Raw genomic sequence first — 24,678 nt, 5'->3', positions numbered from 1 at the left:
TATATATATATACACTATATATATGTATAATTGCAAAATAAATTATATCTTACGTGACATCGTATAATCTCTCTCAATTCTCATTTATTCTTTTTTTTTCAAACTTTTAATCAATTTCATATCTAAAAATCATTAAATATCTAAAATTCATTAATCAATTTTCATATCTAAAAATCATTGAATATCTAAAAATTAATATATTCACCGCGGTGCTTTTCCGCAAGCTCGGTGTTTGGGGGGAAGAAAATGACTGTGTGATTCTCGCACCAATATATTTGTATTCAATTTTAATTTTATTCATTTTTTTATTATGTTTTTAGTTCTGTTTTTAAATGTTAATTTTAATATATTTTTAATTGTTAATTATTATTATTGTTAAATTTAATATTTAATATATTGTTAAATTTAATATTTAATTAAAATAAAAATAAAATGAGATAGCCTTCAAAAAAATATATAGAGAAATCCATCGTAGAAAAGTACTCATTGGAGTAGCGTGGATTCTCTAATATAAAAGCTTCCTGCAGTGCACCATGCTCCATCAAACCCCAGCTCTCACTTTCTCCCTCTTATAAATTGCAGAATTTTAGGCTTTCAGCTTACTGGCTTTGATTTCCTCTCTCTCTCTCTCTCACACACCACACACACTCACCATGAGAGAGAAAGTGGTAAGCATTGAAGGATAGAGCTCAATCAACACATAATAAAAACAAATCAAACATGCATATGGCTACAAATAAATGAAGGGCCAGAATAGGAGTTGTGTGTTTATGAGTATTTTTTTGCCATTCTCCTGCAATCAATTTCAATTGAGGTGTTTTTCACCCCTCAAACCTCTCCTCTATTTTACCTCTTCTTCTGCCAGCTAACTCTCCCTCTCTCTCCATACTGCGATTTCCTTTTTCTTTGATTTCTTTGATTAACTTTTTTTTTTTTTTTTCTTTCAAATTTTCATATCCTATCATCTTATTCTTCTCTCTTCCAATCTATGATTTCACTCGCGCACACTTTCTTTCTTTCTCTCTCTTTTGATGAACAAGTGGATCTGGTGTCATTTTCATCAATTCTTGACTAGGGTTTCCTGGGATTCTTAAATCTTTTTTATTTCTGTTTCCTATTGTCATGATTCCGATTTTGTCCGACCTTCAACCAAAGTTTCAGCTGCTATTCGTCATAATTTGAGTTTGCGGGCATTGTGTCCATTTCTTTTGCCTATTCTAATATAAAGAAAGGTCTTTTCCCAGAAACATATATATAAAAAATTGAGTCTTGGATACTAAGCCTGGATTTTCATTTTGAAAGAATTAATCTGGAGAGGATTCTGGATCAAGGTACAGAATCTTATTTTTAATATTTTTTGTCTAATGATATTTTTGTTGATTGCAATCCTATTAGGAGTTAGATCTCTGTAGTCGAATAGCTGTTCTTTTTGTTGACAAGAGCTTTGTGAAAACTATGCCTTTGCAATTTGGAAAGTTCCTTTGCTTTTAGATTCTATCATTTAATATTTTCCCATTCTTGTGTTTGCTTAATTTTATGACAACACTTTTGCACGTAGTCCTTTGTAATGCTTGTGTGTTGCAGATAGTAAAGAGTTCCTTTTTGCCTAAGATAATTATAATCTGATTATAATTACTTTTTCCTTTTATGCCAAATTATGTGAGGCTTCTTTTTGCATGCAATACCGTCTTTGGTAATCTTTGGGGGCTTGCAGAAGCAAGAATTAGAGCCTTTCTGAAGCTAACTTTTTTGTCAAATTGTAACGCTTGTTGAACTACTAGCCTTTAACTTAGCATTTGTGGAAAACCATTGGTCAGCTGATTTTGTTAATGAGGATTTTAAGGATACTGGTTTCTGATTTTCTTTCTATTTAGTTAAATGCTCATAACTGCTAGCTTCTAACCACTTGTAATTGATTATTCATGCATTAGTTCTTTGGGTGGATGCTAAGATATAAAATTGTACCTTTTTCCTTTCTGAATTATAGGAAGCGGTAAAGATGTTGCTTTACGTGTTTTGTGAGTTTGACTTATAGGGATTTGTTAAAGATTTGACTCATAAAACTGTGTGAACTTTGGGCGTGGTCCTTCGCCTACTTTCTGATGACGTGTTACAAAATTTTATATTATATTCTGTAGGATCTCTTCGAACGTGATTGGCCTCTCAGAGAAAGAAATTTTTTCCATTGGAGAATCGACCCTATTGACGTGACGAGACTTGTCCAATCACGTATTCAACGTGTGTTATGCCTGTTATCTCTAATAACGTGCGGCTGCTTTATGGTTTATATGGGTAAACATCTTTTTGGTGATCTATATTTTATCTTCTCAAAATTCACGGCTTATTGGGTGGTTATATAACTAGTGCTTTTTACTAAAGAGTATGAGATTGGACATTTTGGGTTGCACAAAGTTTTTCTTATCTTTTTAGAAAACCATGCATCATGTCCCACTTACTGCCTCGCACTATATATTTTTTGTTTCTTGTTCTTTCAAAAATTAGGAGATGAGAATGTCGAGCGAAAGTGATGAGAGGACGAAGCCCAACAGTGGCGTAGATTCCCCATCTGTTGATGATGGTATTGAAGGAAATGTCGGAGGGAATGGCCCGCTTAAAAAAGGTCCTTGGACTTCTGCTGAGGATGCAATTTTAGTTGAATATGTTACAAAACACGGAGAGGGGAACTGGAATGCAGTACAGAAACACTCGGGGCTTGCCCGCTGTGGAAAAAGTTGTCGTTTGAGGTGGGCGAATCACCTCAGACCAGATCTTAAGAAAGGTGCATTTACGCCTGAGGAGGAGCGTCGCATAATTGAACTCCATGCCAAGATGGGAAACAAATGGGCTCGAATGGCTGCTGAGGTGTGTCCCAATGCTTCAATTTATTTTCATGTCTGGTGAAATATCTTGGCGTATGATTTATCCTGTTTCCGCATTTAGGCAGTTCATTTGTCATGCAGCATTTGGCTGGAAAAAACTCATGTATTTTCTACAGCTTCAACGGCATGGTATTTAATTATGATTACAAGAATAGTCATATCATAGTGTGATAGTTAAACCTTGACTGTAAAATGTATTGTTAATTTCCCAAATTGGTTCCCATGAACGCCACCTCTAATGATGCCAAAGTGCGCCTTTAGGCAGTTCATTTCTCATGCTGATGCATCTTCTACGGCTGCATCTGCATGGTATTTAATTAAGATTGCAAGAATAGTCATTATCATTGTGATACGGTTAAAAAGACTAATACTTTTCCCTGTAAAAATTATATGGTTAATTTCCAAAATTGGTTCCCATGGATGGCGCCAATATAATTTAGACAGCGCTCCTAGTATCTGACCCTATTTCCCATATTCTGATATCTTTTACACTGTTCTGCCTCACTAAGTTTAAAAAGACACTGCACAATATTTATTTCTGGTATGGCATCATTCTAATCAAGATATGTGTGGTCTTAGACCATCACCCGCTTCTGAATATAAAGGACCTGAATTAAAGATGTACACTGTATATGTGATCAATGTTTTAAAAATCCATTGAGGCGTAGTTCCAATCCTTTGAAAACCGCATCTGAGGCGGCGCCTCAGTTTATTAAACAGATACGTACGCCTCAATTAACTGAGGCTATTGAGGCGGTGGCTAGGAACCTGTTCCCTTGAGGCTTACGCCTCAGTGAGAATATGATTTTTCAGCCCAATTTGAATGGGCTTTATGTATTTTAACCTAATTACTCATGGGCTTTATTAATTTAGGCCCAATTTATAGTAAAGCCCTACATTTTAATTAATACCAAATAGTCTAATATACATATGGTAAGACAGAGTCACGTAAACAGTATGAACCTATTATTATATAGCTTATGACTGTTAAGTTGGTATTCTATTATAGATTTTGACTTTATGGTATTAGTTATTTTGTTATGAAATTATATTTATGAACCTATAATTTTTCTTAAAGGCTTGGCAGCCTTGAATCAGTTCCTACGCCTCATGGTACTATAAGAAGACGCCTCGGGTTCCCGATTTAGTTTTTTAAAACATTGTATGTGATAGAGATAGCTTGCTATGTGCGCAGTTTTGATGTTTGTGGGGCTGTAAAGTGGCCATTCTAGGTCGAAAATAATCTGCTCAAGATTTACTTTGTTCGTTACTGTTTATAGCATTATTCCGCCCTAAGGTTGATGTATACCATTTATTCATTATTTCTTTTTAGTTATAACTTTGTAAGTACAATTGAGATATTATTAGAGTTGAGCAATAATCTTTCATCTAAAGAGATACTGTATCTCTCATCTAAAGAGATACTGTAGTTGCATCTTTCTTATATTTGTTTCCCGTGTGATGGAACTATTTTACTCCATACTTGGAAAGACTTTATGGTGACTTGATGCAACAAAATTGACGGTAATCTTACTTTTCATGCTTAGAATGGCTGCTAAGCATTTGGTATTCAGTATAATTACTTCTTCTTGCTCATCTTCTCATCCTTTTCGTCTGTACTGGCAGTTGCCTGGCCGCACGGATAATGAGATTAAGAATTACTGGAACACCAGAATCAAAAGAAGACAACGTGCTGGCTTACCAATATATCCAGCTGATATCTGTTTGCAGTCATTGAATGATAACCTGCAAAGTGATGATATGAGTAATTTGTCTTCTAGTAATGTGCACCATCCAGAACTCATGCCAATTAACAACTTTGACATTCCGGCTGTGGAATTTAAGAATATGGAACTCAATCACCATATATACACACCAGCTCTTCTGGATTTTCCTGCTAGTAACTTGCTTGATATTCCCGCGAGTAGCCTGCTTACGCAGAGTTTAAATTCTTCGTACCATAACAAGTCCTTGCTCCCAACAGTTCATCCATCCAAGCGTCTTCGTGGGTCAGAACCAATGTTCCCTGGCTTAAATGCTCCTATTTGTAATGTTTTCCCAGGTGGGAATCAATACCATATTGATAGTTCTATGCAAATTGGTAAATCTTCGGTGTTCTCTGCATATGATCAGAATCCTGCAGCTGATCATGCAAGAACTTCGAGTTTACCTAATGGCAGCCATGCCATCTCAAATGGCAACTCTTCTTCTGAGCCTTCTTGGGCAATGAAGCTGGAGCTCCCTTCACTCCAAACTCAGATGGGTACTTGGGGCTCACCCTCACCCTCTTCCCCGTTGCCTTTCTTCGAGTCCGTTGATATTTTAATCCAAACGCCTCCAAATGAGCACATGAACTCTTGTAATCTTTCACCCCAGAATAGCGGTCTATTGGATGCAGTTCTCTATGAATCAGAAACTATGAGAAACTCAAAGAGCAACGGTGGTGTTCAGCAGACCCCACATGCTTCCACTGTGGCAGTCAATACGATGGATGACTCAGCACAAGCTCTCCACGAGACGGAATGGAGAGCATATGAAGAACAACTCTCTCCTTTAGGTCATTCTTCCTCATCGGTGTTCAGTGAGAGCACCCCCATCAGTGGGAACTCCTTGGATGAGCCCTTCCCTACGGGGACCTTGCCAGGTACGAATTCCTTCTACACGACCTTCATCTCTCTATCAGTTTTGCTTTACTTATCAGGGTTTTTCCTAACATTATCCTGCATTATTGTGATGTTTTACTTTTAGTTAAGGACGAAGCAATAAACGGGGGCCTAGTGCCATACGATAATAACATTGAGATGAGAAACCAGATGATCTTTTCCAGACCGGATTTGTTGCTCGCCTCGAACTGCTTCAGCCCACTTAAACACCCAACTAAGGAACACACTCTAAAAGATGCAATCGGGACGATTCTTGGTGGTGATTTGAGCAGAGACTGCAAAAAAGTCGACGCAGTGGCCACTCCATCAGCTCAAGGCCATGATCACGATTCCGGTGCTTGGAACGCCATGCCTACGGTCTAGTCACTTATTTGCATTTGAGAAATGCAGATTTTCAACTGCCTCTGGACATGTTTTCTGTTTTCTATTGCTACTTGTCGCATGAATCAAGAAGTTCTGGCCTCAATATTGGGGCAGAAATATCTTATTTTTCAGGATCAATTATGTGATGTTTTGGTCATGATGTCTAGCAGGCAACATTGTAACAACTTGTGCACATTTGTATGTGTTTTATGAGAGCTGTACGAGAATGTTTCAACGAATATTTTGTTGTTTCTGTACATTCTTGCCACTTGATTACAGGCACTTCTCATTCACATTTGACAGGAAAAAGGAATTACTTCAAAATGTTGTTTTGAATTTTTTATCAAAGCACAATGAGCTACAACATTCTTTTACAGACAAACTACACGAGACATACAGTAAAAAGGTAGCAACTGCTGTCACCATAATTTTCTGAATAAAATACAACACACATTTCTTGCTAATTACAATTGTTACACGAAATATTGTTTGCTCGTTAGCTATCAGTCAACTACTTCCAAAATCAAGTTCGTTGCCTAACCCTCCGGCCGCTGTTGTCACCGCCATCCGAGAGCTGAGCCCACACACTCCCGGACTTGCCACCACCGTTGCTGCAGTCTTCATCACAGCCAGCCACCGTCTTCAAAAGCTCAGACTGTAGAGATGGGCAATTTTCTTTAAGATATTCAAAACCATCCGAACGCATGACAGCTGCAAAACGAGTCATGGAAGATGTATATCGCAGTGAATCAATATACAAAACTAAAATACAGAATACATGCTAGTTTGTGCAATCCTAACAGGCTACAAATTCTAGCTGGTCGAGTGGCCTCAGAACAACAAGATCACACATCGCTTCCCCAAGTGTTACTAGTTGCGTAAAATAAGATGCAAACTGAAAGAGCATGGACAAAGAAGATAGTATATCATCCGCAATGTAGAGTAAAAAATATTAAGTAGGTAAGGACAAAAAATATAAAGCAGAATTAATCGATATTATCATATTATATTTTACTTTACATTATCTTGTTTCTTGAGAAATAGATAAATACATTAGTGTTACTGTTACATCATCTAATGTTTTACTTTACGCCCCGAACAAAAACCAACAACTAGCTCGGCCATTGGCCAATTTTACACAGATCTCTTGAGACCAACACCTAAGGAGAATCATGTTTCCTCCAAGTTAGGATGCTATTGTAAGAAGAACAAACATATGTAATAAAAAAATCCAGCTGGGAAAAGCACATTACCATCTAAGGTCTATTGGCACCATGTAATAGAACTTCAAAACATGTTGAGGCTGCAGTAAGAGGAGGTTGCCATCTCATTTCTCAACCTTAAGTGTAAGTAAAACAAAACTAATATAAGCCTAGAAATGCCATAACATCTTGGTCAGAGATGGGCAAGAAGTTCTTCCTATAGACAATCGCGGGAAAATGAATAGCAATTGTCATAAGGAAAGGAGTCAGGGAACGAAAAAAGGATCTCCCCTTCTATCAGAAATAACAAGATTCCAAATTAATTAAAGAACAAAGAAGGCCACAAGTTATATACCTGCTAGGTTCTCAGCAGCAAATTTAAGGCAGACATCTTTCAATTCTGCAGCATGATAACGATCTGCCAAAGAAAGTACTTGTGTAACTGAATTTACAGATATATCTTTGCACATATGAGATTCACATATCCTTTTGAGTCTTTCTAAGTCATAATGATCAGCTGCAGCCAGCAATTTTGCGGTTAAGGTGTCAGCTACCAAAGGAGTAGAACAAGAACTAGATGCCATCAGCTCATTTTCAGCCAAGGCATCTCTGTAGATAAAGTGCAGCAGCGCCTGTTGTGAACAAAGAAAATTAACATGTATTACACATTCCCCATTATGGAAATGAACAAACAAGTCATTTCATCACCCTCATTAATAAAAGTGCAGAAATAGCAAATCACCAAAATGCAAAAGCTAACTATTAGGCAAATAATTACTCTGGTAATCCAGAAAGAGCAGATCAAATCTATAATATCCACCCACCTTAAAAACTTTAGGTTCCATGTCCGGTACCATAACCTCTTCCACTTCAGTATCCACTCCTTCAAGGAGTTCAGACCGAAATTTGGGGGAACGAGCAGCTAATACCAACTTGTGGGCATGGAATTTCTCCCCAGATACATTAAATGTGATATCAGAACCTTCCATGTTCTCTAAAAGCATGCCAATGTCTGACCCAATATCAGAGTCTGGAACCTGAATAGAGTGTAACCTAGAACAATCAATAGCCGAAACAACTACTCCAACAGTACAGTTGATCTTCAAGCAATCATCTCGAAGGTAATCTGATGTTTCAAGCATAGCTCTCCTGAAAAAGCGCTTGTATCCCCTGCAGTAAGGCACAGTAGAAGTTAAAAACATCAATTTCAGAAAGGAAAACCACCAACTTTACCTAATTAAAGAATATCGATATGGTTAATAAAATGCATAGGGCGTATTCACATGAGGATAAAGAATAAAGTTCAAACTTATGTTCCTGCCTCAAATCCCCAAAGTCCTAGACAAAAACCTGGGCTTGAAATAGTTTTTCCTCCGAGATATTTTAGGTGGCTTGAAATAGCTATTATAGACAGAAAAACCTCAATAATCCCAAAGCCAGCAAGAAATTCAAGTTATAGGTAAGTGGTAACTAATTATCTAATATGCACAACCAATGCAATCTATGATAAGAATTTTCTTTACACCTTTTGATGTACTAGGTATTAAACCATAATGACAAACTAATTAAAACATGTTAATAAATGTCGAGCTAATCTAATAAACCTGATAGTGCAACAGAAACAACTTGTTCTTTAACTCAACATGGCAGTTTTTCATTGATTAATGTAATTTCAATAGCAATGACCGTGGCCCATACTCTACCATATACAGAAATCTCTTGAGTTAAAGAATGTCGATAAACAACCAAAAACAGTTAGTATCAGCCAAAAGATGTGCGAGTAAGTAATTCAAGCTCTTTACTATATCAACATTTATCAGGAGAATCTCCACAACTTGACAAAATATATACAACTAACACCAAGTCTAAATCTCTTGAGAATGCTCCTAGATTGGGATGCATATGCAATTCATGCGGGGTACAAATCCAGCTTCATAGCAGCAGCCTACATGTCATTAATATGAGAATAATATGCAAGCCTGAAATGTAGCCTCACTACTAAGAAACATAGAAGCTGACTGATGTAAGATGACAACAACAAAATATGCTATGAAACCCTAGAATCCTATCGTAAAGCAAAACAACCCATTCACAAAGATTTATACCACGGAGAAATTTATTGATCAACAAAATTGCAGTATATATTTCAACCAATAGAATTAGTATGCCCAAAATCTAAAGAAAAAAAGTTTGTATACCAACCACGACCAAGAAAGAAAAAAATTATGAGAAACATTGAACATTCAATTAAAATAAAATCACATAATCCCAGCAACTCGTCATCCATTTCCACACTATAGAACGCAAAAATGCAAAATGAAAGCCGGGTATCAAAATAGGAACTTATTACATCCTGATGCTAGAATGGGAAGGAAACGATAAACTCACCACATGCTACCGCGGTATTTAAGCGTATAGGGCCCGCTCTCGAGCGACCTATCGAAATGGCTATGCACCTTATGCTTCCCTTTCCCGCTCTGATCCATGAGCGTGAGCTCGAACAGCGCCCGCACATCCGTACCCTCGCTCGCCAGCGCAATGAACACCGACACGTAGGTCGAATTATCCTCGGGGTTCTTCCCGTCGGGGTAGAAATAAATCGCCCATTTGTACCCTCCCACCGTGAATTCTTCGCTCGCTATGTGTTTCCCGACGCCCATGCCTTTCGCCAGAGAGTAGCCCTGTATCACGAACCGGTGCGACCCGTTCACCGTCTCTGTCACCGAACTCGAACGCGTCGGCGATGCAGAGTTCGGCGTCCTATCCGGCGTCTCCGCCATTTTCTTGATTTCCGGTTGTGACAATCAGGCGAAACGCGTCGCGTGTGTATTCAGCGATGAATTGGGAGGGTGGAGACGAGAGAGGGGGAAAGCGAATTAGGGTTTTCTTATTCAAATTGTTTTTGGGGATTTGTGATTTTTTTGATTTTTTGGTATTTTCTTTTTCTCTGGTTGTCGGAATTATGGGTGGGGGGCGATTATTGAATTTCGTCAGCCGCCGGCTTATTGGCCACCCCACAACTATATTTATTTATATATATATATATATAATAATATATAAATGGTGGTGGTTTTTTGCTTTCAAATAGTAGTATTAGATTAGATTAGATTAGATTAGATATTAGATCTCCTTCATAAAATTCTCTCCTAGTTTAGCAAGATACTGCATTATCATTTTTTATTTTCTAATAAAAAATGAATGTTTTGAAATCAAATTTAAGTTCTCAAGACAAATATTTGGAATATATATTTTTTTTGTAATAAATTACATAAGTATATAAAAAAAATTACATAATTTTTCAAGACAAATATTTGGAATAGATATTTAGTTGTATGAGTGGATGATCATTTGAGTAATATATATGTCGGTTCTTTGTTGTGATGGACTCGAAATACATTTTGCATTTCACATAATAATAACGAAATTAATAATGCATTTCACATAATAATAACGAAATTAATAACAGTATCTTTATTAACAAACCCACCAACCGTCATTAGAGTAAAGATTTGATTGAAAAACAATGAAATGTTTTGAGAAATAAGACAAGATTTGATAGAAAAATAATGAAATGTTTTCAAATGAACAATCGGTTGTAAAAGAAGGATTCATACCAACTCATCTAACAACCTTCTTCTTGTATAAAGACCAACTCATCCGACAATTTCCTTTTATCAACTGGAAAAAATACCACTTGGCATTTTGTTATTAAAAAATACTAATAGTAATGAAAATATAAAATATGTTTTAAGTTGAAATGAGTCGACAATTGAAATTGTAGAATTGAGTCGGATTATAAATTGCGTATGTAGAGGAGAGAGAAATAAATTTTTAATTAAAAGTTTAGATTAGTGCAAATTATTGATAAACAACAGTAGTATGAAATTTTAAACCTTGGGCCAACGCATGTACTTGCACGGTGTCAAAGTTCTATTTATGTTATGTCGCATCGATTTTATTAAAGATCATGCTTTCAACGTATAAGTTGGATAATCCACTTCCTTTATAAAACATTTTAAAAGGATGATTGACTCAATTCTAATATCGGATTGCATACAAAAATAATAACATAAGAGAACATTATTGTATATATGGAGAATCATGGTTTCTACTCTACTACGGATGGAATTTCTACATGATATCATCCCTAAATATAATTATATGTAGTGTATATATATAATGAGAGAGAGAGATTGAAGTCAAGTTTGTGAATGAAGAAACCGAAGTAGAATCAAGATGAGGTTGTAGACTTCAAGTTGGTGTTTGCTACTTTCTCTGCCTCGCCTTCACTGCTTAACTCCTCCTTCTCAACTCTATATATTTTGAATATTGCTAAATTAGTGTCGCCTGAAAAACAAAAACATCCACCAAATCAGATATATATATGCATCAGAAGCCATCAAATAATACTGATCAAAAAAAAAAGAAGCCATCAAATAATGAAATATGTAATTTTGCTCAATGATACATCATCCTTTCACAAACTTAACTATTCCTTTTCTATTATGCAATATGACTTAATGAGACCAACGACATCCCTTGTGGGATTTATGGCCTGATACAACTCCACTCGACATTCGTCAAATGGATCAAGATCAGGATCAAAATACTACGCAGCACTTTCTGGGCAAGTAGACGTGTAGAACTTCTTTCCCGATGACAAACTACCCGATTTATGCTTTAGTCAGGATCTAAAAGTTTTCACTTCATGATATAAAGCAGCCTTCTTTTCTGATAACACAAGATAGTGTAGTAAGTTAGTGAGTCTATACCAAATGTGATGAGATTCCCAGCTGATGCAGGGGAAACTACTCCTGGTAGAAGCCTTTTCTCGTTAATGAATGTGCCGTTTGTGCTGTCTAAGTCCGTAATCAAGAGCTTCTCTTCTGTCTTCTGGATCCGAGCATGTAAACCAGAAACTACAAATTGAAAGAGGGAAAAACAATGACAAAAACGAATCATGCTCTCAACAACACAATTGGTCATGAGTCAACTACAACAACCACACTAACTATAAAACACGACAGTTCCAACTTCCAAGTGCTTCTCAGTGACCACAACAGAACCGTGTTGAGAAAATCTACCATTAATCCCAAAATCATAATATATTCTCCAACCACCAGAAAAACACACACCAAATCTAAGTTTTTGCATCTTGGAAAAAATGCATAATGAACTAGTATGATGGCATGATGATGCCAAGATTCACTATCAAGAGCTCTCCTTTTTATGAAGAGGCCTAAATGAGCAAGAGTAGTCAGCATTTGACATGTAAATTGTGATCATGAATTTTGAGACAAAAATATCACAAGAGCTGAACGACGACACAAGAGTATATAAGTCGAATAATCAAACTCGAGAAAAGGAGCAAGATCTAGAGATATTGAATCGAGTACCTGTAGGCACAGGAATCACAATATCCGCTTTCTCAGGAACTCGGCCAACGGTAACTACATTCTGAATCATGTCAAAAAAATCATTGAACATCGAGTTCTCCAACAAGGATTTATACATTATAATTGTCGAAATCAAAATACTTACAGAATCTATTTCAAATGCACCTGGCCTGGCAATCTTATAGCCTATATGCCCAAAATCACCATCACCTGTTTTAATAACAACGTGAGATTTTTTCTTCTTCTCCAGAAACAAAATTTGGGACCTTAGGATAAATTATGTGCAAAGCACAGCCTAAATCAGTATTTTCATTCAAGCAGACAGTTGTTGGAACAAAATCCTGCATTGGAGATAGCATCAGCTGAATAATAAGATGATTTTTTTTTCAAATTTTATTTGAATCAGATGAATGAGCGAGCCTATCAAATCAATTATTGCCAATTTCCTAAATCATTACACCAACTCTCTCTCTCTCACACAGTCACACACACAAACTAGTGGGCAGTGAGGAAGCTGACCTACGGGTTCGAGAAGCCACGTTGCAGCAGAAGCATTGGTGGCAGCGGTGGTTGCAGAATCGGAAGCCCTTATGGCGACAAACTTCCTCAACTCTCGCGCACTAAATTTGAGCTTTCTAGGAAGGCAATTGTAGCCATGGAAATTAACAGCGCTACTGCCAAAAGAGGTAGTTTTGGCTGCGAAAAATGTTGGGGAGAGAGAATTGGGGTTGGCATACGAGAGACTCATCTCCATTTCTGATCTCAATTCCTGTTTTTGAGGCTCAACAATTTAATCAAGATTTTTATGAAATGAATATGTAACAGTTCTAACTAATCAATAAATAGATAGAAAAAGAGAGGTGAATGAGAGTACGTGGCATACAATTAATGCTGTACCTTTCTCCGGATAACGGAAATCTTGTAGGTGCCTGTCGCCCCAAATTTGCAGTTAATCATTACAAATTTAAAATGATTTGGATTCAGATTTACTGGCTCCGTCCCACCAAGCATGACACAGTTTCTTTTTTGATTTGTCTCAGAAAGCATTACATGTTTCTAAAAATGACAAAAAATTTACCCTATATTCACATTTTCGCATTTTCACCTACCACACCTAAGAGCATCCGCAATGGGGTTACATGATAACTTACATGATAGCCTACTTTATGATGGGGGACCACATGGTGTAAAGATGTTGCAGTAGGGTTACATGATAGCTTACATGATACAATTAGTTTTGATTTTTATGTTTTTTACTTAAATTTAATTGCTCAAATTTAAATAACACATTTGACTAATAATTAAAATTTCATTAAAATAAAAAACCTAAAAATTACATTAAAAAAAATTAAAAACATAATTTAAATTACATAAATTAAACTCCTAGTCTAGATAAGACCACGACGCTTGAGCATTTCTTGGACCATGTGCTCGTGGGCCATCCTCTGTGCATCGCTCATATGCGATGTATCCAGACTGAGGAGTTGCATGTCGAGCTCCCTCTCCTTGAGCTCGTTCTTTTTGGCATATTCGGCCGTGATTTTTTTCAAGTTCTGATCGGACCGATCCAATGCCTCTTTGTACTCTGATAACTGCTCGGAGCTTGCCGCCATCTTCCCCTTCCCTTTCGCTTTCGCCGCCCTCGCCGCCGCCTTGTTCCCAATCGGCCGGACAGACGAGATCTCCTCGCCCGATGCCGAGGTGGTGAAGGCGCCCTCTTTTGTCGTCTTTGTCCTCTTGGAGGAATGCACGTCTCCCTCGAGGTACATCGACTTGAACTTGTGGTTGTTCCGTAGAATTCTCCACGCATTCCAGTAGTTGAAGGAGGCGTTATTTGCGTTCTGACTTTTGAAAAGAGTTTGGGCCTTGTCCCAGAGCATATCGTCAGAATGGTCGGACGGCCACCGGTTGCGCGCCTCTACCCAAATACTCTCCCACAACCGCACCTCTTGGGCCACTCAGGTCCAGTGCCCTTGAATCTGGCGGTGCTTCAGGTTGGCGCCGATGAGGGGGTTGACACTGGAGACGATCCTCTTCCAGTAATCGTACCCCTTTTGATTTGTCCCACGGATGGCGTCGTTTGTCTCCTCCATCCAAATTTGGACGCTGATGTCCGTCTCCTCAGTGGTGTAGGTATGACGGACAGTCTTTCCTCCGTCATCCTCCGCCCCCTCCTCCTCCGCCACCGACGCCCGCCTGTCATGCCGGATCTTGTGGGCGACTTCTTTCCTCCGACTGCCTTTCTTCGGTTTGGCGGCACTATGGGCCGAAGGCATCTCCTCGCCGGCCTGAGGAGCATCCCCCAAGTTACACCCCGATAAATCGGGATGATATTCGTCGGATAGATCGGGGCACCAATTTAGGTCATAGTAATTTGGGTTGTGTGGATCCATGGGGTGTAGAGAGAGGAAGAAAAGAAGAAGATGAAGAAGAAGAAGTGAGGGTGTAGGGAAAAAATGAGGAAGAAGAAGAATAAATAGAAGAAAAAGAAGAGAAAAAAAAATTGAACGGTCAAAATCACGCAAAACGAGGCAGCCAACGGTCAAAATCGAAATTTTTTTAAAATAGGCGCGTGCATCACACGCGCCTTACACTATAGAGAAAATGGGCTACACGATAGAACGTGTAGCCCTCGTGTAAGGTGCTCCCGCAACGCTTACACGATAGCACACTTACACGATAGTGCTATCGTGTAAGGGCTATGGTGTAAGCGTTGTGAGTGCTCTAACACACAAAATACCAATTTCTTAATTCTCGTGCCGAAAAGAAGTGTGTCATGCTTCATGGGACGAAGGGAGTATTAATAATAATACTCCCTCCTAACTCAAAAATAATAATAATACTCCCTCCGTCCGTTCGACATGAACCAAATTTTAAAATTTAAAAAAAAGAACAAGATAAAAACAAAGAAATTAAAAAACAAAAATATAATTATAAATAAACCTTCAATTTTATTATAATTACAAAAATATCACTTAATTTTTTTATTTATATCGAATTGAAAGTTATTTTTTTAAATATTATAGACTATATTTGCCCTTCGTGCAATACACGACAATAAATAAATAAATATATATATATATATATATAACTAAAAGAAAATCTAAATATAGCACATAAATTAAAATTTTAAAATATTATACAACGTTTATAGTTGCACTACAAAAATATAGAATAATGGGCAAATAGCGTCAAAATTCATCAAGTTTGGGCCGATTCTTGTTTTTCCCATAACTTTTTAATTTCGCGTAAAAATCCATAACATTGGATCCGATTTGTAATTTTCCCATAAATTGAAAATTTCCCCAAATTAATGCTTACATGGCAATTGGAAAATACACGTAAGCTATGTCGTTCGACGAGTAAAACAACTTCATTTAATTAACCCTTAAACGTCGTCGTTTTCTTTTCATTTCGGAGATTAAATCAGATGCTGAACATTCTCCCTCTTCAAATTAAAGTTCTTGAAGAGCAATTCCCAAAATCTGAACATTCTCCCTTTTCACCGCCGTCAATCTCTCTTATCTCTTTATTCCCGACTCAACGGCAGTCACCGCCGCCATAATCTCAAACGACGGTGCGACCTGATCAGCCCTAGCCCCAAATCTCGGCTTCCCTCTCTTCGATAGCGGCAGTGACTCCGCACCACCGCCTTTCATTTCTCCGGCGAAACAGTAGCGGTGAGCTGCTTTTGCTGATCTCCTTCGACTCAAACTGACAGCAACAGGGGTCGCCGTCCCTTTACGCGCCCATGTTTTTCCTTTGGCCGGACAGTCAGTAGCACCGAGCTACCGTCGGCGACGCCACACAGTCAACATTTCCTTCACCTATCGTCTCGACACAGACGACAACGACTCAAAACGACAACGATACAGATGAAAAACGACGATGTTTTCCCCTTATTTAATCTACTAATCATAAGTGTGACACGTAAGTTACACGTCATCAAATTAATGGCCGAAAAACATCATTAAGGAAAAGTTACAAATCGGATCCACTGTCATGGATTTTTACACTAAATTACAAAGTCATGGAAAAATAAGAATCGACTCAAACTTGAAGGATTTTGACATTATTTGTCCTAGAATAATATATTAACACAATAAAAAGATTATTCACGAAGACTACACTGCAAAAGTTAAAACGATGAAGATCGCACGTCAAAAGGAAACAAATGCAATTAACAAGATGAGATGCATTATGATGCAATCGATTTTAATGATATCAAAATGAAATGTATTTAATACGTTGTGGGGTAAAAATACCTTCTCTTCCAAGAAGAATCTATGAAATGTCGTCTCATGACATATTATTCTCACGATGACCTCAAGATTTATGATTGTAATTTAAATACTTTGAATTTATGTAATTTCACTTTATGAGCTCCGACTTATATATTTCCATAATTTCATTTTTATTTATGTGATTGTCGTTGTGTATCTCATTAGAATTTTTTTATTATTTTACACTATGGACTGCAAAAGCTTTTGTTCATTCAACTAGCTATTACTGCCAACTTTAAATATTGTGGTTCAATTTCATTAGCTATTTCAATTTTTTATTGTTGGCTCTATGTGAATATTAGGGGTATCTTTGGTACTTTAGAGAGCATGTTATTTTTTAATCCAAAATATTAGGAGTGTTTTTGCTAGAGATGACAAATTGTTATTGGAGCCCATCTAAATAAATCCGCGGATCCAAATCTATTTTATTGGACACGGGCATGTCAAAAATTGGACTCAACAATTATGCATTGAATTTGGATTACCGTCTGAAATTCCAGATGGGATCCTCTGTCCCACAATATTGTGTGTACCACGTGTACCACTCTTCATTTCTTTGTTTTATAAATTGTTTTTTATAAAAATAAAAATTTATTATGCTTTTATAAACTCTAATTAGTATTTATCATTGAAAAATTAAAATTTAAAAAATTATATACCCTAACTTTGAATTAATGAACCCAAATAATCTATTATTAATTCAAATAAATATAAAAAAATAATTATAAACCCTAAATGGATGAGTGAACCCTTGTTAATTATCTTTATATTATATAAAAGCATAATAAATTTTTATTTTTATAAAAAACAATTTATAAAACAAAGAAATGAAGAGTGGTACACGTGGTACACACAATATTGTGGGACAGAAGATCCCATCTGATGAAATTCGGGTCCAAATCTAAATTAGAATTGTTGAGATTTAGACCCGACCTGTAAATTTATTTATATTTTGATAACTTAATCCTATTACTATTGAATTAATATGCTTACTACTTTGAAATTTGTCAATATGCTATCATTTGAAATTAGACGCTAGCTTCCAATTAAAGCGGAAAAAACAGAAGAAGAAAATAAAATTAATAAATAAATAAAGAAAAAGGTTCATCAATCATCAGTGTTCAGTCCAAGAACAGTTCAAACATCGGAATCGAGCTGCCACAGATTGCTCAAAAGAATTACAAAACCTCAATGCTCAAAGAATTTAGATAAAACAGGAGAGAGGAAATCAGCCAGAGTGATTGGGAAATGGTCAGCATTCCGTTGCTGCTGATGGGCTGCGGCGGCGTCGGCCGCCAGCTCCTCCACCACGTCATCTCTTGCCGCCCCCTCCATTCCCGACAGGTTTTCCCCCTTTCGATTACGCATTCATTGTTACGTATTCGACTGCGTGCTGATAGATAATGGAAGACGGGGATATAAAAAATCAATGTATATATCTCTCTGTGAATTCTGCAGGGGTTGAGGTTAAGGGTGGTGGGAGTGTGTGATAGTAAATCTATGGTGGCGATACCGGATGTTTTGACCTCCGAATTCCGTGATGATTTTTTGCTGCAACTTTGCGAGATTAAGTCCAACGGCTCTTCTTTTCTCGATCTTACTAAAACTGGTGAGTTCGTTTAGTTTGTGTTACCTGTCAAAATGCGCCATAGTTGTTTTGACAAGAGTTATTGATCATTTTTTGTGAAAACGAAGGTGAATGTCAAGTGTATTCCGGTGAAGAAATTGGGAGGAAAGTGATTGATGTTGCTGCTTCTCTACGTAATTCATGTGGTAGGATATTGTTCAACCTTTGTGTTACGAGCTCGATTTGATCACAGCTCTTCGTTCAACCTTTGTTTTACGAGCTCGGTTTGATCACAGCTCTTCATATAGTTATTCTTTGTGCAGTATCATAGATGGGAGAAAAGGGAGCAACAAGGCATAGAATGTACAAGAGTAGAGCAATTCTTGCTAATCATTTTTGTGGTTTAAGACATTTTTCTTAGCATATAAAGAAATGCTGGATAGTATGTTGTCTAGTCAAACAGTCAGTTCCTTCTTTCTATTTATGTTGTTACTTTTTTTGTGTTATTTTCTTTCTTTTCTTTTATTTGGAAGGGGTGGGGAGAGGCAGTTGTAGAAAGTATCTGGAGACTAACACCTGCATTACGTTAATTTAATTTAACTATGTCAATTCAGACAAACTTCAGATCATGCCTGTTTTGATAGGTCTGGCACTAATTGACTGCTCAGCCAGCTCTGAAACTATTGGGCTGCTGAGTCAAGTGGTGAACTTGGATGGCTGTGTGGTCTTGGCGAACAAGAAACCACTTACTTCTTCACTGGTAACGTGGCATTCCACATGTTGCTACATCTTTTATCCTGCATTGATATTTGGAAAGAAGATATAGAAGCTGGTTGTCAATTATCTTCTATGCTAATGTTATAGCTCAATTTTAAATGTACAATATTAAATCATTGAAACTCCTTCAATTAGCAGCGAAGCTTTCTGCATGACTACGAGAATCAGTGCTTTCCCTATTCAATGTGCAGGAATCTTATGACAAGTTGGTTTCACATCCTCGACGGATTAGACATGAGTCAACTGTAAGTGTTACTTGGTTATTTGGGCAATTAGTATCAATTTTGGATATTGGACTGAAGCCATAAAGTTTGGTGAATACGATTTAATGTTGAGATGTAGCAAGTCAACAATAAATTATCTAAACTCTGACCTAGGTTCTACTTTACATTCAAATACTATATCTTTATCCTGCAAATGCTATGCAGTGACTGCATTTCTTCCTTATAATTTATGTCCTTTATACTTGAAAGACTTTTTTTTGATGGAGATATATCACAAATTCCAACATTTGTAGTAAAGAAGTAATTAGATTATTTAGTTTTCTATACACATTGAATTAATTTAGGACTCCTGGAACTGTGGTGCTTGAAGTGTTATCTATTCCTGAATGCTCATGTTGTTTTGTCACTCATGTTAGTTCTCTCCAAAATTTAACTGGTCTTTTCTTCCTGCTATTGCATGTATTTACTGTCTAAAGTTTCAGTATTCTTATGTATCAGCTCTATGGGAAGTTTTAAAGCATAACTCCTGTCTTTTTCCTGTTTCATGGTAGGTTGGTGCTGGTCTTCCTGTCATATCAACTATTAATCGTATGATTTCATCAGGAGATCCTATTATTCGTATCATTGGAAGTTTGAGTGGTATGCTTTTGTTTCCTTACATGACCCATACAAACTTTCCGTTGTGTTTAGGCTCTGAGCTCTTCTGAGTAATTAATTATTAAACTTATGGTTGGGAAACATTTCATGCTTCTGCTATAAGGTACCCTGGGCTATGTGATGAGTGAGGTTGAAGGCGGAAGACCTTTTAGCCAAGTAGTCACTGCTGCAAAAAAGCTTGGATTCACTGAACCTGGTAACGAAATTATATTATCGTGTTTCTCAATGAGTTACAAATCTCTGTAAGCACATATAAGGACTATTAAAGAATTGGCTTTATATTATTGAGCTATAACGCATATTAGAACACAAATGGGAAAGCTTTCTGATGAGTAATTAGTAATTACTCCAGCCCTTGTGGGAATCTTTTCCTGTAGAGGCTCGGGCCTCTTGTTAGTCTCACTCGGTCATCATAACTGTAATGTAGCATCTTAGATGTTATTAGAAATAACAGATACTTCCCCTGACTTGCGGATGCTCTCATTTATTCCTTGCTCTTAGGTTTCTAGGTGCAATATGTTCCCTAGTGAGAGGTTGCACTTTTGCTTAAGGTTGAATATATCAGCTAAGTAGTGAAACATAGGAGAGTGGCACTAATTGCTTGTATAAGAACTTTGCACTGACATAATATGTAGAGAGTGGCTTTTCATTTTGGATGAAGGGAAATTATAAGTTGAGAATACCTTATTGCGGCCTGAAGGTTGGAAACTTCTTTTTTACAGAGACTATCTCTTGTTTGATCGATCAAGTTTGATGACCCCACCACACCTTCCTTCTTCTCACCCCTCCGCATTGATCGGATTTCTTGATTTCAGTCGTGCATCAAAAAGAAGAAACTTTACTTTTATTCTTTCCCGTGTATATTAAAGCCTCCTCCTTTTTACAGCGACACGAAGATATGTTGCATACTTCATATTGTGACAAAATATAAGTTCGAGGACAAATAAGCTGAAAAATGTTCGACTGACGAGATCTGAGATTTTACCCTTTATGATAATCTACGAAATGAGTGATAAAGTAGTTCATTTGCGAGTGGGAAGAAGAGATCCAAATGGTGTTTGTTATCATTAAATTTAGAGAGAAATGGGTGATCCGTCTCCTTGAATGATTTCCCTTGTGTTAGTTGAATTACCACCTACCAAATACTCGACATCTGCTTTTTTTAGTTCAGGTTGTTACAGGTAATTCTAGGACGTGCATTAGGGAATTCTTCGCTAGAGTATGAACAAGATAGGAAAACTTACAATGGATTCTTTGTGATTTATTCTTTCGTATGGGGAATGCCCTTGCATGCTGCAGTAGAAAATAAAGATATCTTTTAACTTAGTATCTGGATGTATGATCATGAATACATCTCCCCTCTAGAAGGGGAATACATGATGTGAAATAACACTTTAGGATCCTTAGTTACACATTAGATTATCTGTGTAGTATCTAATTGTATTCAACAAGGGCCAAGTAGAATATTACGTATGTATACATTCAGATCTCTGAGAAATGTAAGTCAGATAGACTCATTGTTTCGCATATTCTATTCATATGCAAGATTGGTGACCCCCCCCCTTTTTTTTTTTTTAATGTTCTTTTGGTCTATTCCGGCTTCAAGGTTAAAATTTTCTTTCAGATCCTCGGGATGATCTCAGCGGGATGGATGTAGCTAGAAAGGTCAGTAAGCTTTGTCCTCTCAATTTAGTTGACATTTTCATACAACATTTTTGTTGATTTAAAAGTTGATGATAGATATACTGGTTTAGGTTGAAGGCATGACAATCACTATAAGTGTTGCATCTGCAATGACATTTCTAGAATTGTCAGAACGATTAGTTTCATGTCTGCATCTCATTATAGCTCAATGCTGTCAAGTCTCTAAGATGGGCTGTCGACAAAGTTTACTCAATTATATGCATAAACATTCAACAAGAACCATGCAATATATACTATCCTTTTATAAGATGCCATAATTATTAGCTTCATAGATCTCTCAGAAAGTGCTCATACGGATTTGAACTGTATCTCCTTTTAATTTGATTGCACCCCAGAGAGTTGAAGGAAAAAGATAATGTTAAACGAGCACACTGAAGCATAGTACATACCCTATATAGCCTTTTCATAACCTATTTAATCTAGAAGAAAACATCTCATACTTGCTTTTAAAAGGTACTTAACTGTTCATATTTCTGTAAATATAGGCACTGATCCTTGCACGACTTCTTGGACATCGTATTGAGTTGGACAGTATCAAGGTTGGTTTCTTCTATAAGTCTCCGTGCTAGCAACCTTTTCCAGATTGCTTTAGAATAAGATATTTAGTACAAGTGTCTTTCGACTCTTTCCTCAGGTTGAAAGCTTGTATCCAGAAAAAATGGGACCCGCTAAAATGCCCCTAGATGAATTTTTAGCAGAAGGCCTCCCCTTGCTTGATGAAGATATCCAAAAACGCATAGAAAATGCTTCTTCGAATGGAAATGTTCTGCGCTATGTTTGTCTCATCGAAGAGTCGAGGTATCTTATTACATATAGCTGGATAAGGAAAAGACAAACAAGCTAATAAATTCTCTTAATCAGCTATTGTCGACCACAATAATCCTCTAGTTGCCCTGATATTTCTTTGTTATATCCTGATAGTCATAGCTTAAGCTGGTAAATAATCAATTATATTTCTCCGTGTTTGTCGTAGAATATAAGTTATTTTGTTTGACACTTACAATTTTAAGAATTTACATACATTTTACACCTCTGGTAGGTGTGAAGTTGGCTTACAAGAAGTTGCAAAAGATTCAGCCTTGGGTAGATTGAAGGGTAGCGATAATGTGGTAAGCTTTTCTTTCATTGATATCCATTTTCAGTTATTTCATACTTATGATTCTCCTCCCATTTTCCCTCCATGCCCTCAATGCAATCTTCTATCATAACTAGTATGTAAATATTTAATAAATAATAAATAAATGGCAAAAGTTTGGTATTTTTCATTTATAACATTTATTGTTATTGAAAAATCCTCGTGAGACTATGATTGTGATAGGAGCATCGGTCGACAAAAGGACCACCCTAAGATGATCAGTTCATGGCTACTGAGAATGAATTAAATCATATGGTTCTATTTCTCAATCTTTCGGACATGCTCCTAGGAACCAAGGTCGAGAAGATTGAAAAACTAGGTGAAGAATTGATCAGTCATAACACTAGTTAATTCTTTCCCCCCTTACATCTCAATAGTGTGAAGTGATTCTATATGCTCTAGTTTCAAGTGAAGGTGGAAATAGCTTAGATAGATAAAAATAATATCAGCTAATCCACCTCGTACTTTGATGGATTAAACAACTTTGAGCTTGTTTGATTGTAATCCTTCAAAGTTCAAATACGCAATTATACGTATTTGTCAATCTAATCTATCACTTGGAGTAAACACTTCCTAAATCTTGATAGTGTGAAGTGATTCTATGCATAATGCACTCTCTATTTTCAAGTACAGATGGAGATATACAGCCGCTGCTATAGTAAACAACCACTGGTTATTCAAGGTGCTGGAGCAGGCAACGATACTACTGCTGCAGGCGTCCTTGCTGATATCCTCGACATACAGGACCTGTTTCGACACTCACCTTCTGTGGCTTGATCACTGGCCAAGACATAACCACGGTGTTGATTTTCTTGGAGAATCTGGTGGAAATTCGATTTCTTTTTTTCTTTTCTGGAGAGACAGGCCTCTTATGATGCAGCTAAATAATGGGTGTAATGCCTACGATTTGATGTACTTGTATATTTAAGCTGCAATTTCCCCCCATTTAGTTTTTAATTCAATAGACATAGTTTACTTTGGTGGATTAGGGCATATAAGGATGGATTGCTAGAAATTGTCCAATTTTGTGCTTTCTTACTTTTAAACAGGTGGAATGGCTCAAGATGATCGATAGTTTTGGTTTTGAGCAATTAAATCAGTATATTTTTCCTCCTTGATTGTTTTGATTTTGAGCAATTAAACCAGTTACTATATTTTTTCTGGTGAAGGAGGTGGAATAAGATTTTGTCCTTCCTTTTTTGGGTTAGTGCATCAAAGTATAAATAGAATATATTTATTGATAAGGTTAATTATCAATAAATTATTAAACTTTCATCAAATTTTAATTTTACAAATAAATTTTAAAATGTAGCTTTATAATTATTGGATTTTTAATTTAAAATATTTTTTAATGAGGTCCGATTTCGGCCAAATCGTAAAATGATATGGTGCTAACTCGTTAGAAAACATAGGTAAATTTAAAAGTTCATTAATGGTTAGAAAATTTTTAAATTTGCGTACAAAATTAGAGATGATAAACAGATCAGATACAAATTAATCAAACTTATGGTTAGAAAATTTTTAAATTTGCGTACAAAATTAGAGATGATAAACAGATCAGATACAAATTAATCAAACTTGAAATACGTGTACATGTGTTGGCCAAGCGGTAAAATGTTAATGTCTAATACCAAAGGTCTTGGATTTGAGTGTTTTTAATTAATTTATTTAATATTAAAAAAAAAATCAAACCCGAACTACAGGTACATGTATCCAAATATTGCCTATTTTTGGCATCCATAATTTCACATAAGTTCACGTGAATAAATTTTGGACTAAACAAACAATCGATATTTACAAAATCGAAACAATGCTGAACATAAAATAA

The 24,678-nt window shown here is 36.6% G+C and overlaps 4 protein-coding genes across 12 annotated transcripts; 2 read left to right on the top strand and 2 right to left on the bottom strand.

Moving 5' to 3' along the window:
• The first annotated feature begins 542 nt into the window (after nt 1–542).
• Nucleotides 543–6,144, top strand: LOC131000316 (transcription factor GAMYB-like). Of its 2 annotated transcripts, none has more exons than XM_057926163.1 (5): nt 543–1,331; nt 2,139–2,292; nt 2,503–2,862; nt 4,506–5,523; nt 5,633–6,144. In XM_057926163.1, exons 3-5 carry the CDS (start codon nt 2,506–2,508, stop codon nt 5,668–5,670), a joined length of 1,413 nt encoding a protein of 470 aa, XP_057782146.1. In that variant the 5' UTR covers nt 543–1,331; nt 2,139–2,292; nt 2,503–2,505; the 3' UTR covers nt 5,671–6,144. The 2 variants fall into 2 exon arrangements, with proteins under 2 accessions (XP_057782146.1, XP_057782145.1); XM_057926162.1 differs by having other exon boundaries at nt 546–1,331; nt 5,628–6,144.
• A 74-nt stretch (nt 6,145–6,218) lies between these two features.
• On the bottom strand, nt 6,219–10,123 carry LOC131000317 (BTB/POZ and MATH domain-containing protein 4). 8 transcript variants are annotated; one of them, XM_057926167.1, is made up of 5 exons: nt 9,496–10,121; nt 7,932–8,277; nt 7,463–7,739; nt 7,159–7,208; nt 6,439–6,560 (listed from the first exon to the last, which is right to left on the bottom strand). In XM_057926167.1, exons 1-4 carry the CDS (start codon nt 9,885–9,887, stop codon nt 7,162–7,164), a joined length of 1,062 nt encoding a protein of 353 aa, XP_057782150.1. In that variant the 5' UTR covers nt 9,888–10,121; the 3' UTR covers nt 6,439–6,560; nt 7,159–7,161. The 8 variants fall into 8 exon arrangements, 6 of the variants coding, with proteins under 6 accessions (XP_057782147.1, XP_057782148.1, XP_057782152.1 ...); XR_009093709.1 differs by having other exon boundaries at nt 6,538–6,616; nt 7,159–7,244; XR_009093708.1 differs by lacking the exon at nt 6,439–6,560 and adding an exon at nt 6,882–7,065 and having other exon boundaries at nt 7,159–7,244.
• Nucleotides 10,124–11,134: 1,011 nt separating this feature from the next.
• LOC131000318 (zeaxanthin epoxidase, chloroplastic) lies at nt 11,135–13,391 on the bottom strand. The gene is made up of 5 exons (XM_057926171.1): nt 13,023–13,391; nt 12,649–12,713; nt 12,504–12,564; nt 11,880–12,026; nt 11,135–11,454 (listed from the first exon to the last, which is right to left on the bottom strand). The coding sequence occupies exons 1-5, from the start codon at nt 13,255–13,257 to the stop codon at nt 11,339–11,341; spliced, it is 624 nt and encodes a 207-aa protein (XP_057782154.1). The 5' UTR covers nt 13,258–13,391; the 3' UTR covers nt 11,135–11,338.
• Nucleotides 13,392–17,826: 4,435 nt separating this feature from the next.
• Nucleotides 17,827–23,963, top strand: LOC131000315 (uncharacterized). The gene is made up of 12 exons (XM_057926161.1): nt 17,827–18,130; nt 18,245–18,395; nt 18,482–18,559; nt 18,998–19,113; nt 19,322–19,375; nt 19,906–19,993; nt 20,115–20,207; nt 21,636–21,676; nt 22,201–22,254; nt 22,350–22,513; nt 22,755–22,824; nt 23,484–23,963. Exons 1-12 carry the CDS (start codon nt 18,035–18,037, stop codon nt 23,625–23,627), a joined length of 1,149 nt encoding a protein of 382 aa, XP_057782144.1. The 5' UTR covers nt 17,827–18,034; the 3' UTR covers nt 23,628–23,963.
• The last annotated feature ends 715 nt before the right edge of the window (nt 23,964–24,678 follow it).

Source organism: Salvia miltiorrhiza, chromosome 8 (genome assembly GCF_028751815.1).
Source record: "Salvia miltiorrhiza cultivar Shanhuang (shh) chromosome 8, IMPLAD_Smil_shh, whole genome shotgun sequence".
NCBI classification, from domain to species: Eukaryota; Viridiplantae; Streptophyta; class Magnoliopsida; order Lamiales; family Lamiaceae; genus Salvia; species Salvia miltiorrhiza.
Note: the sequence above shows the minus strand (reverse complement) of the source record. Positions and strands in the feature narration are given on the sequence as shown.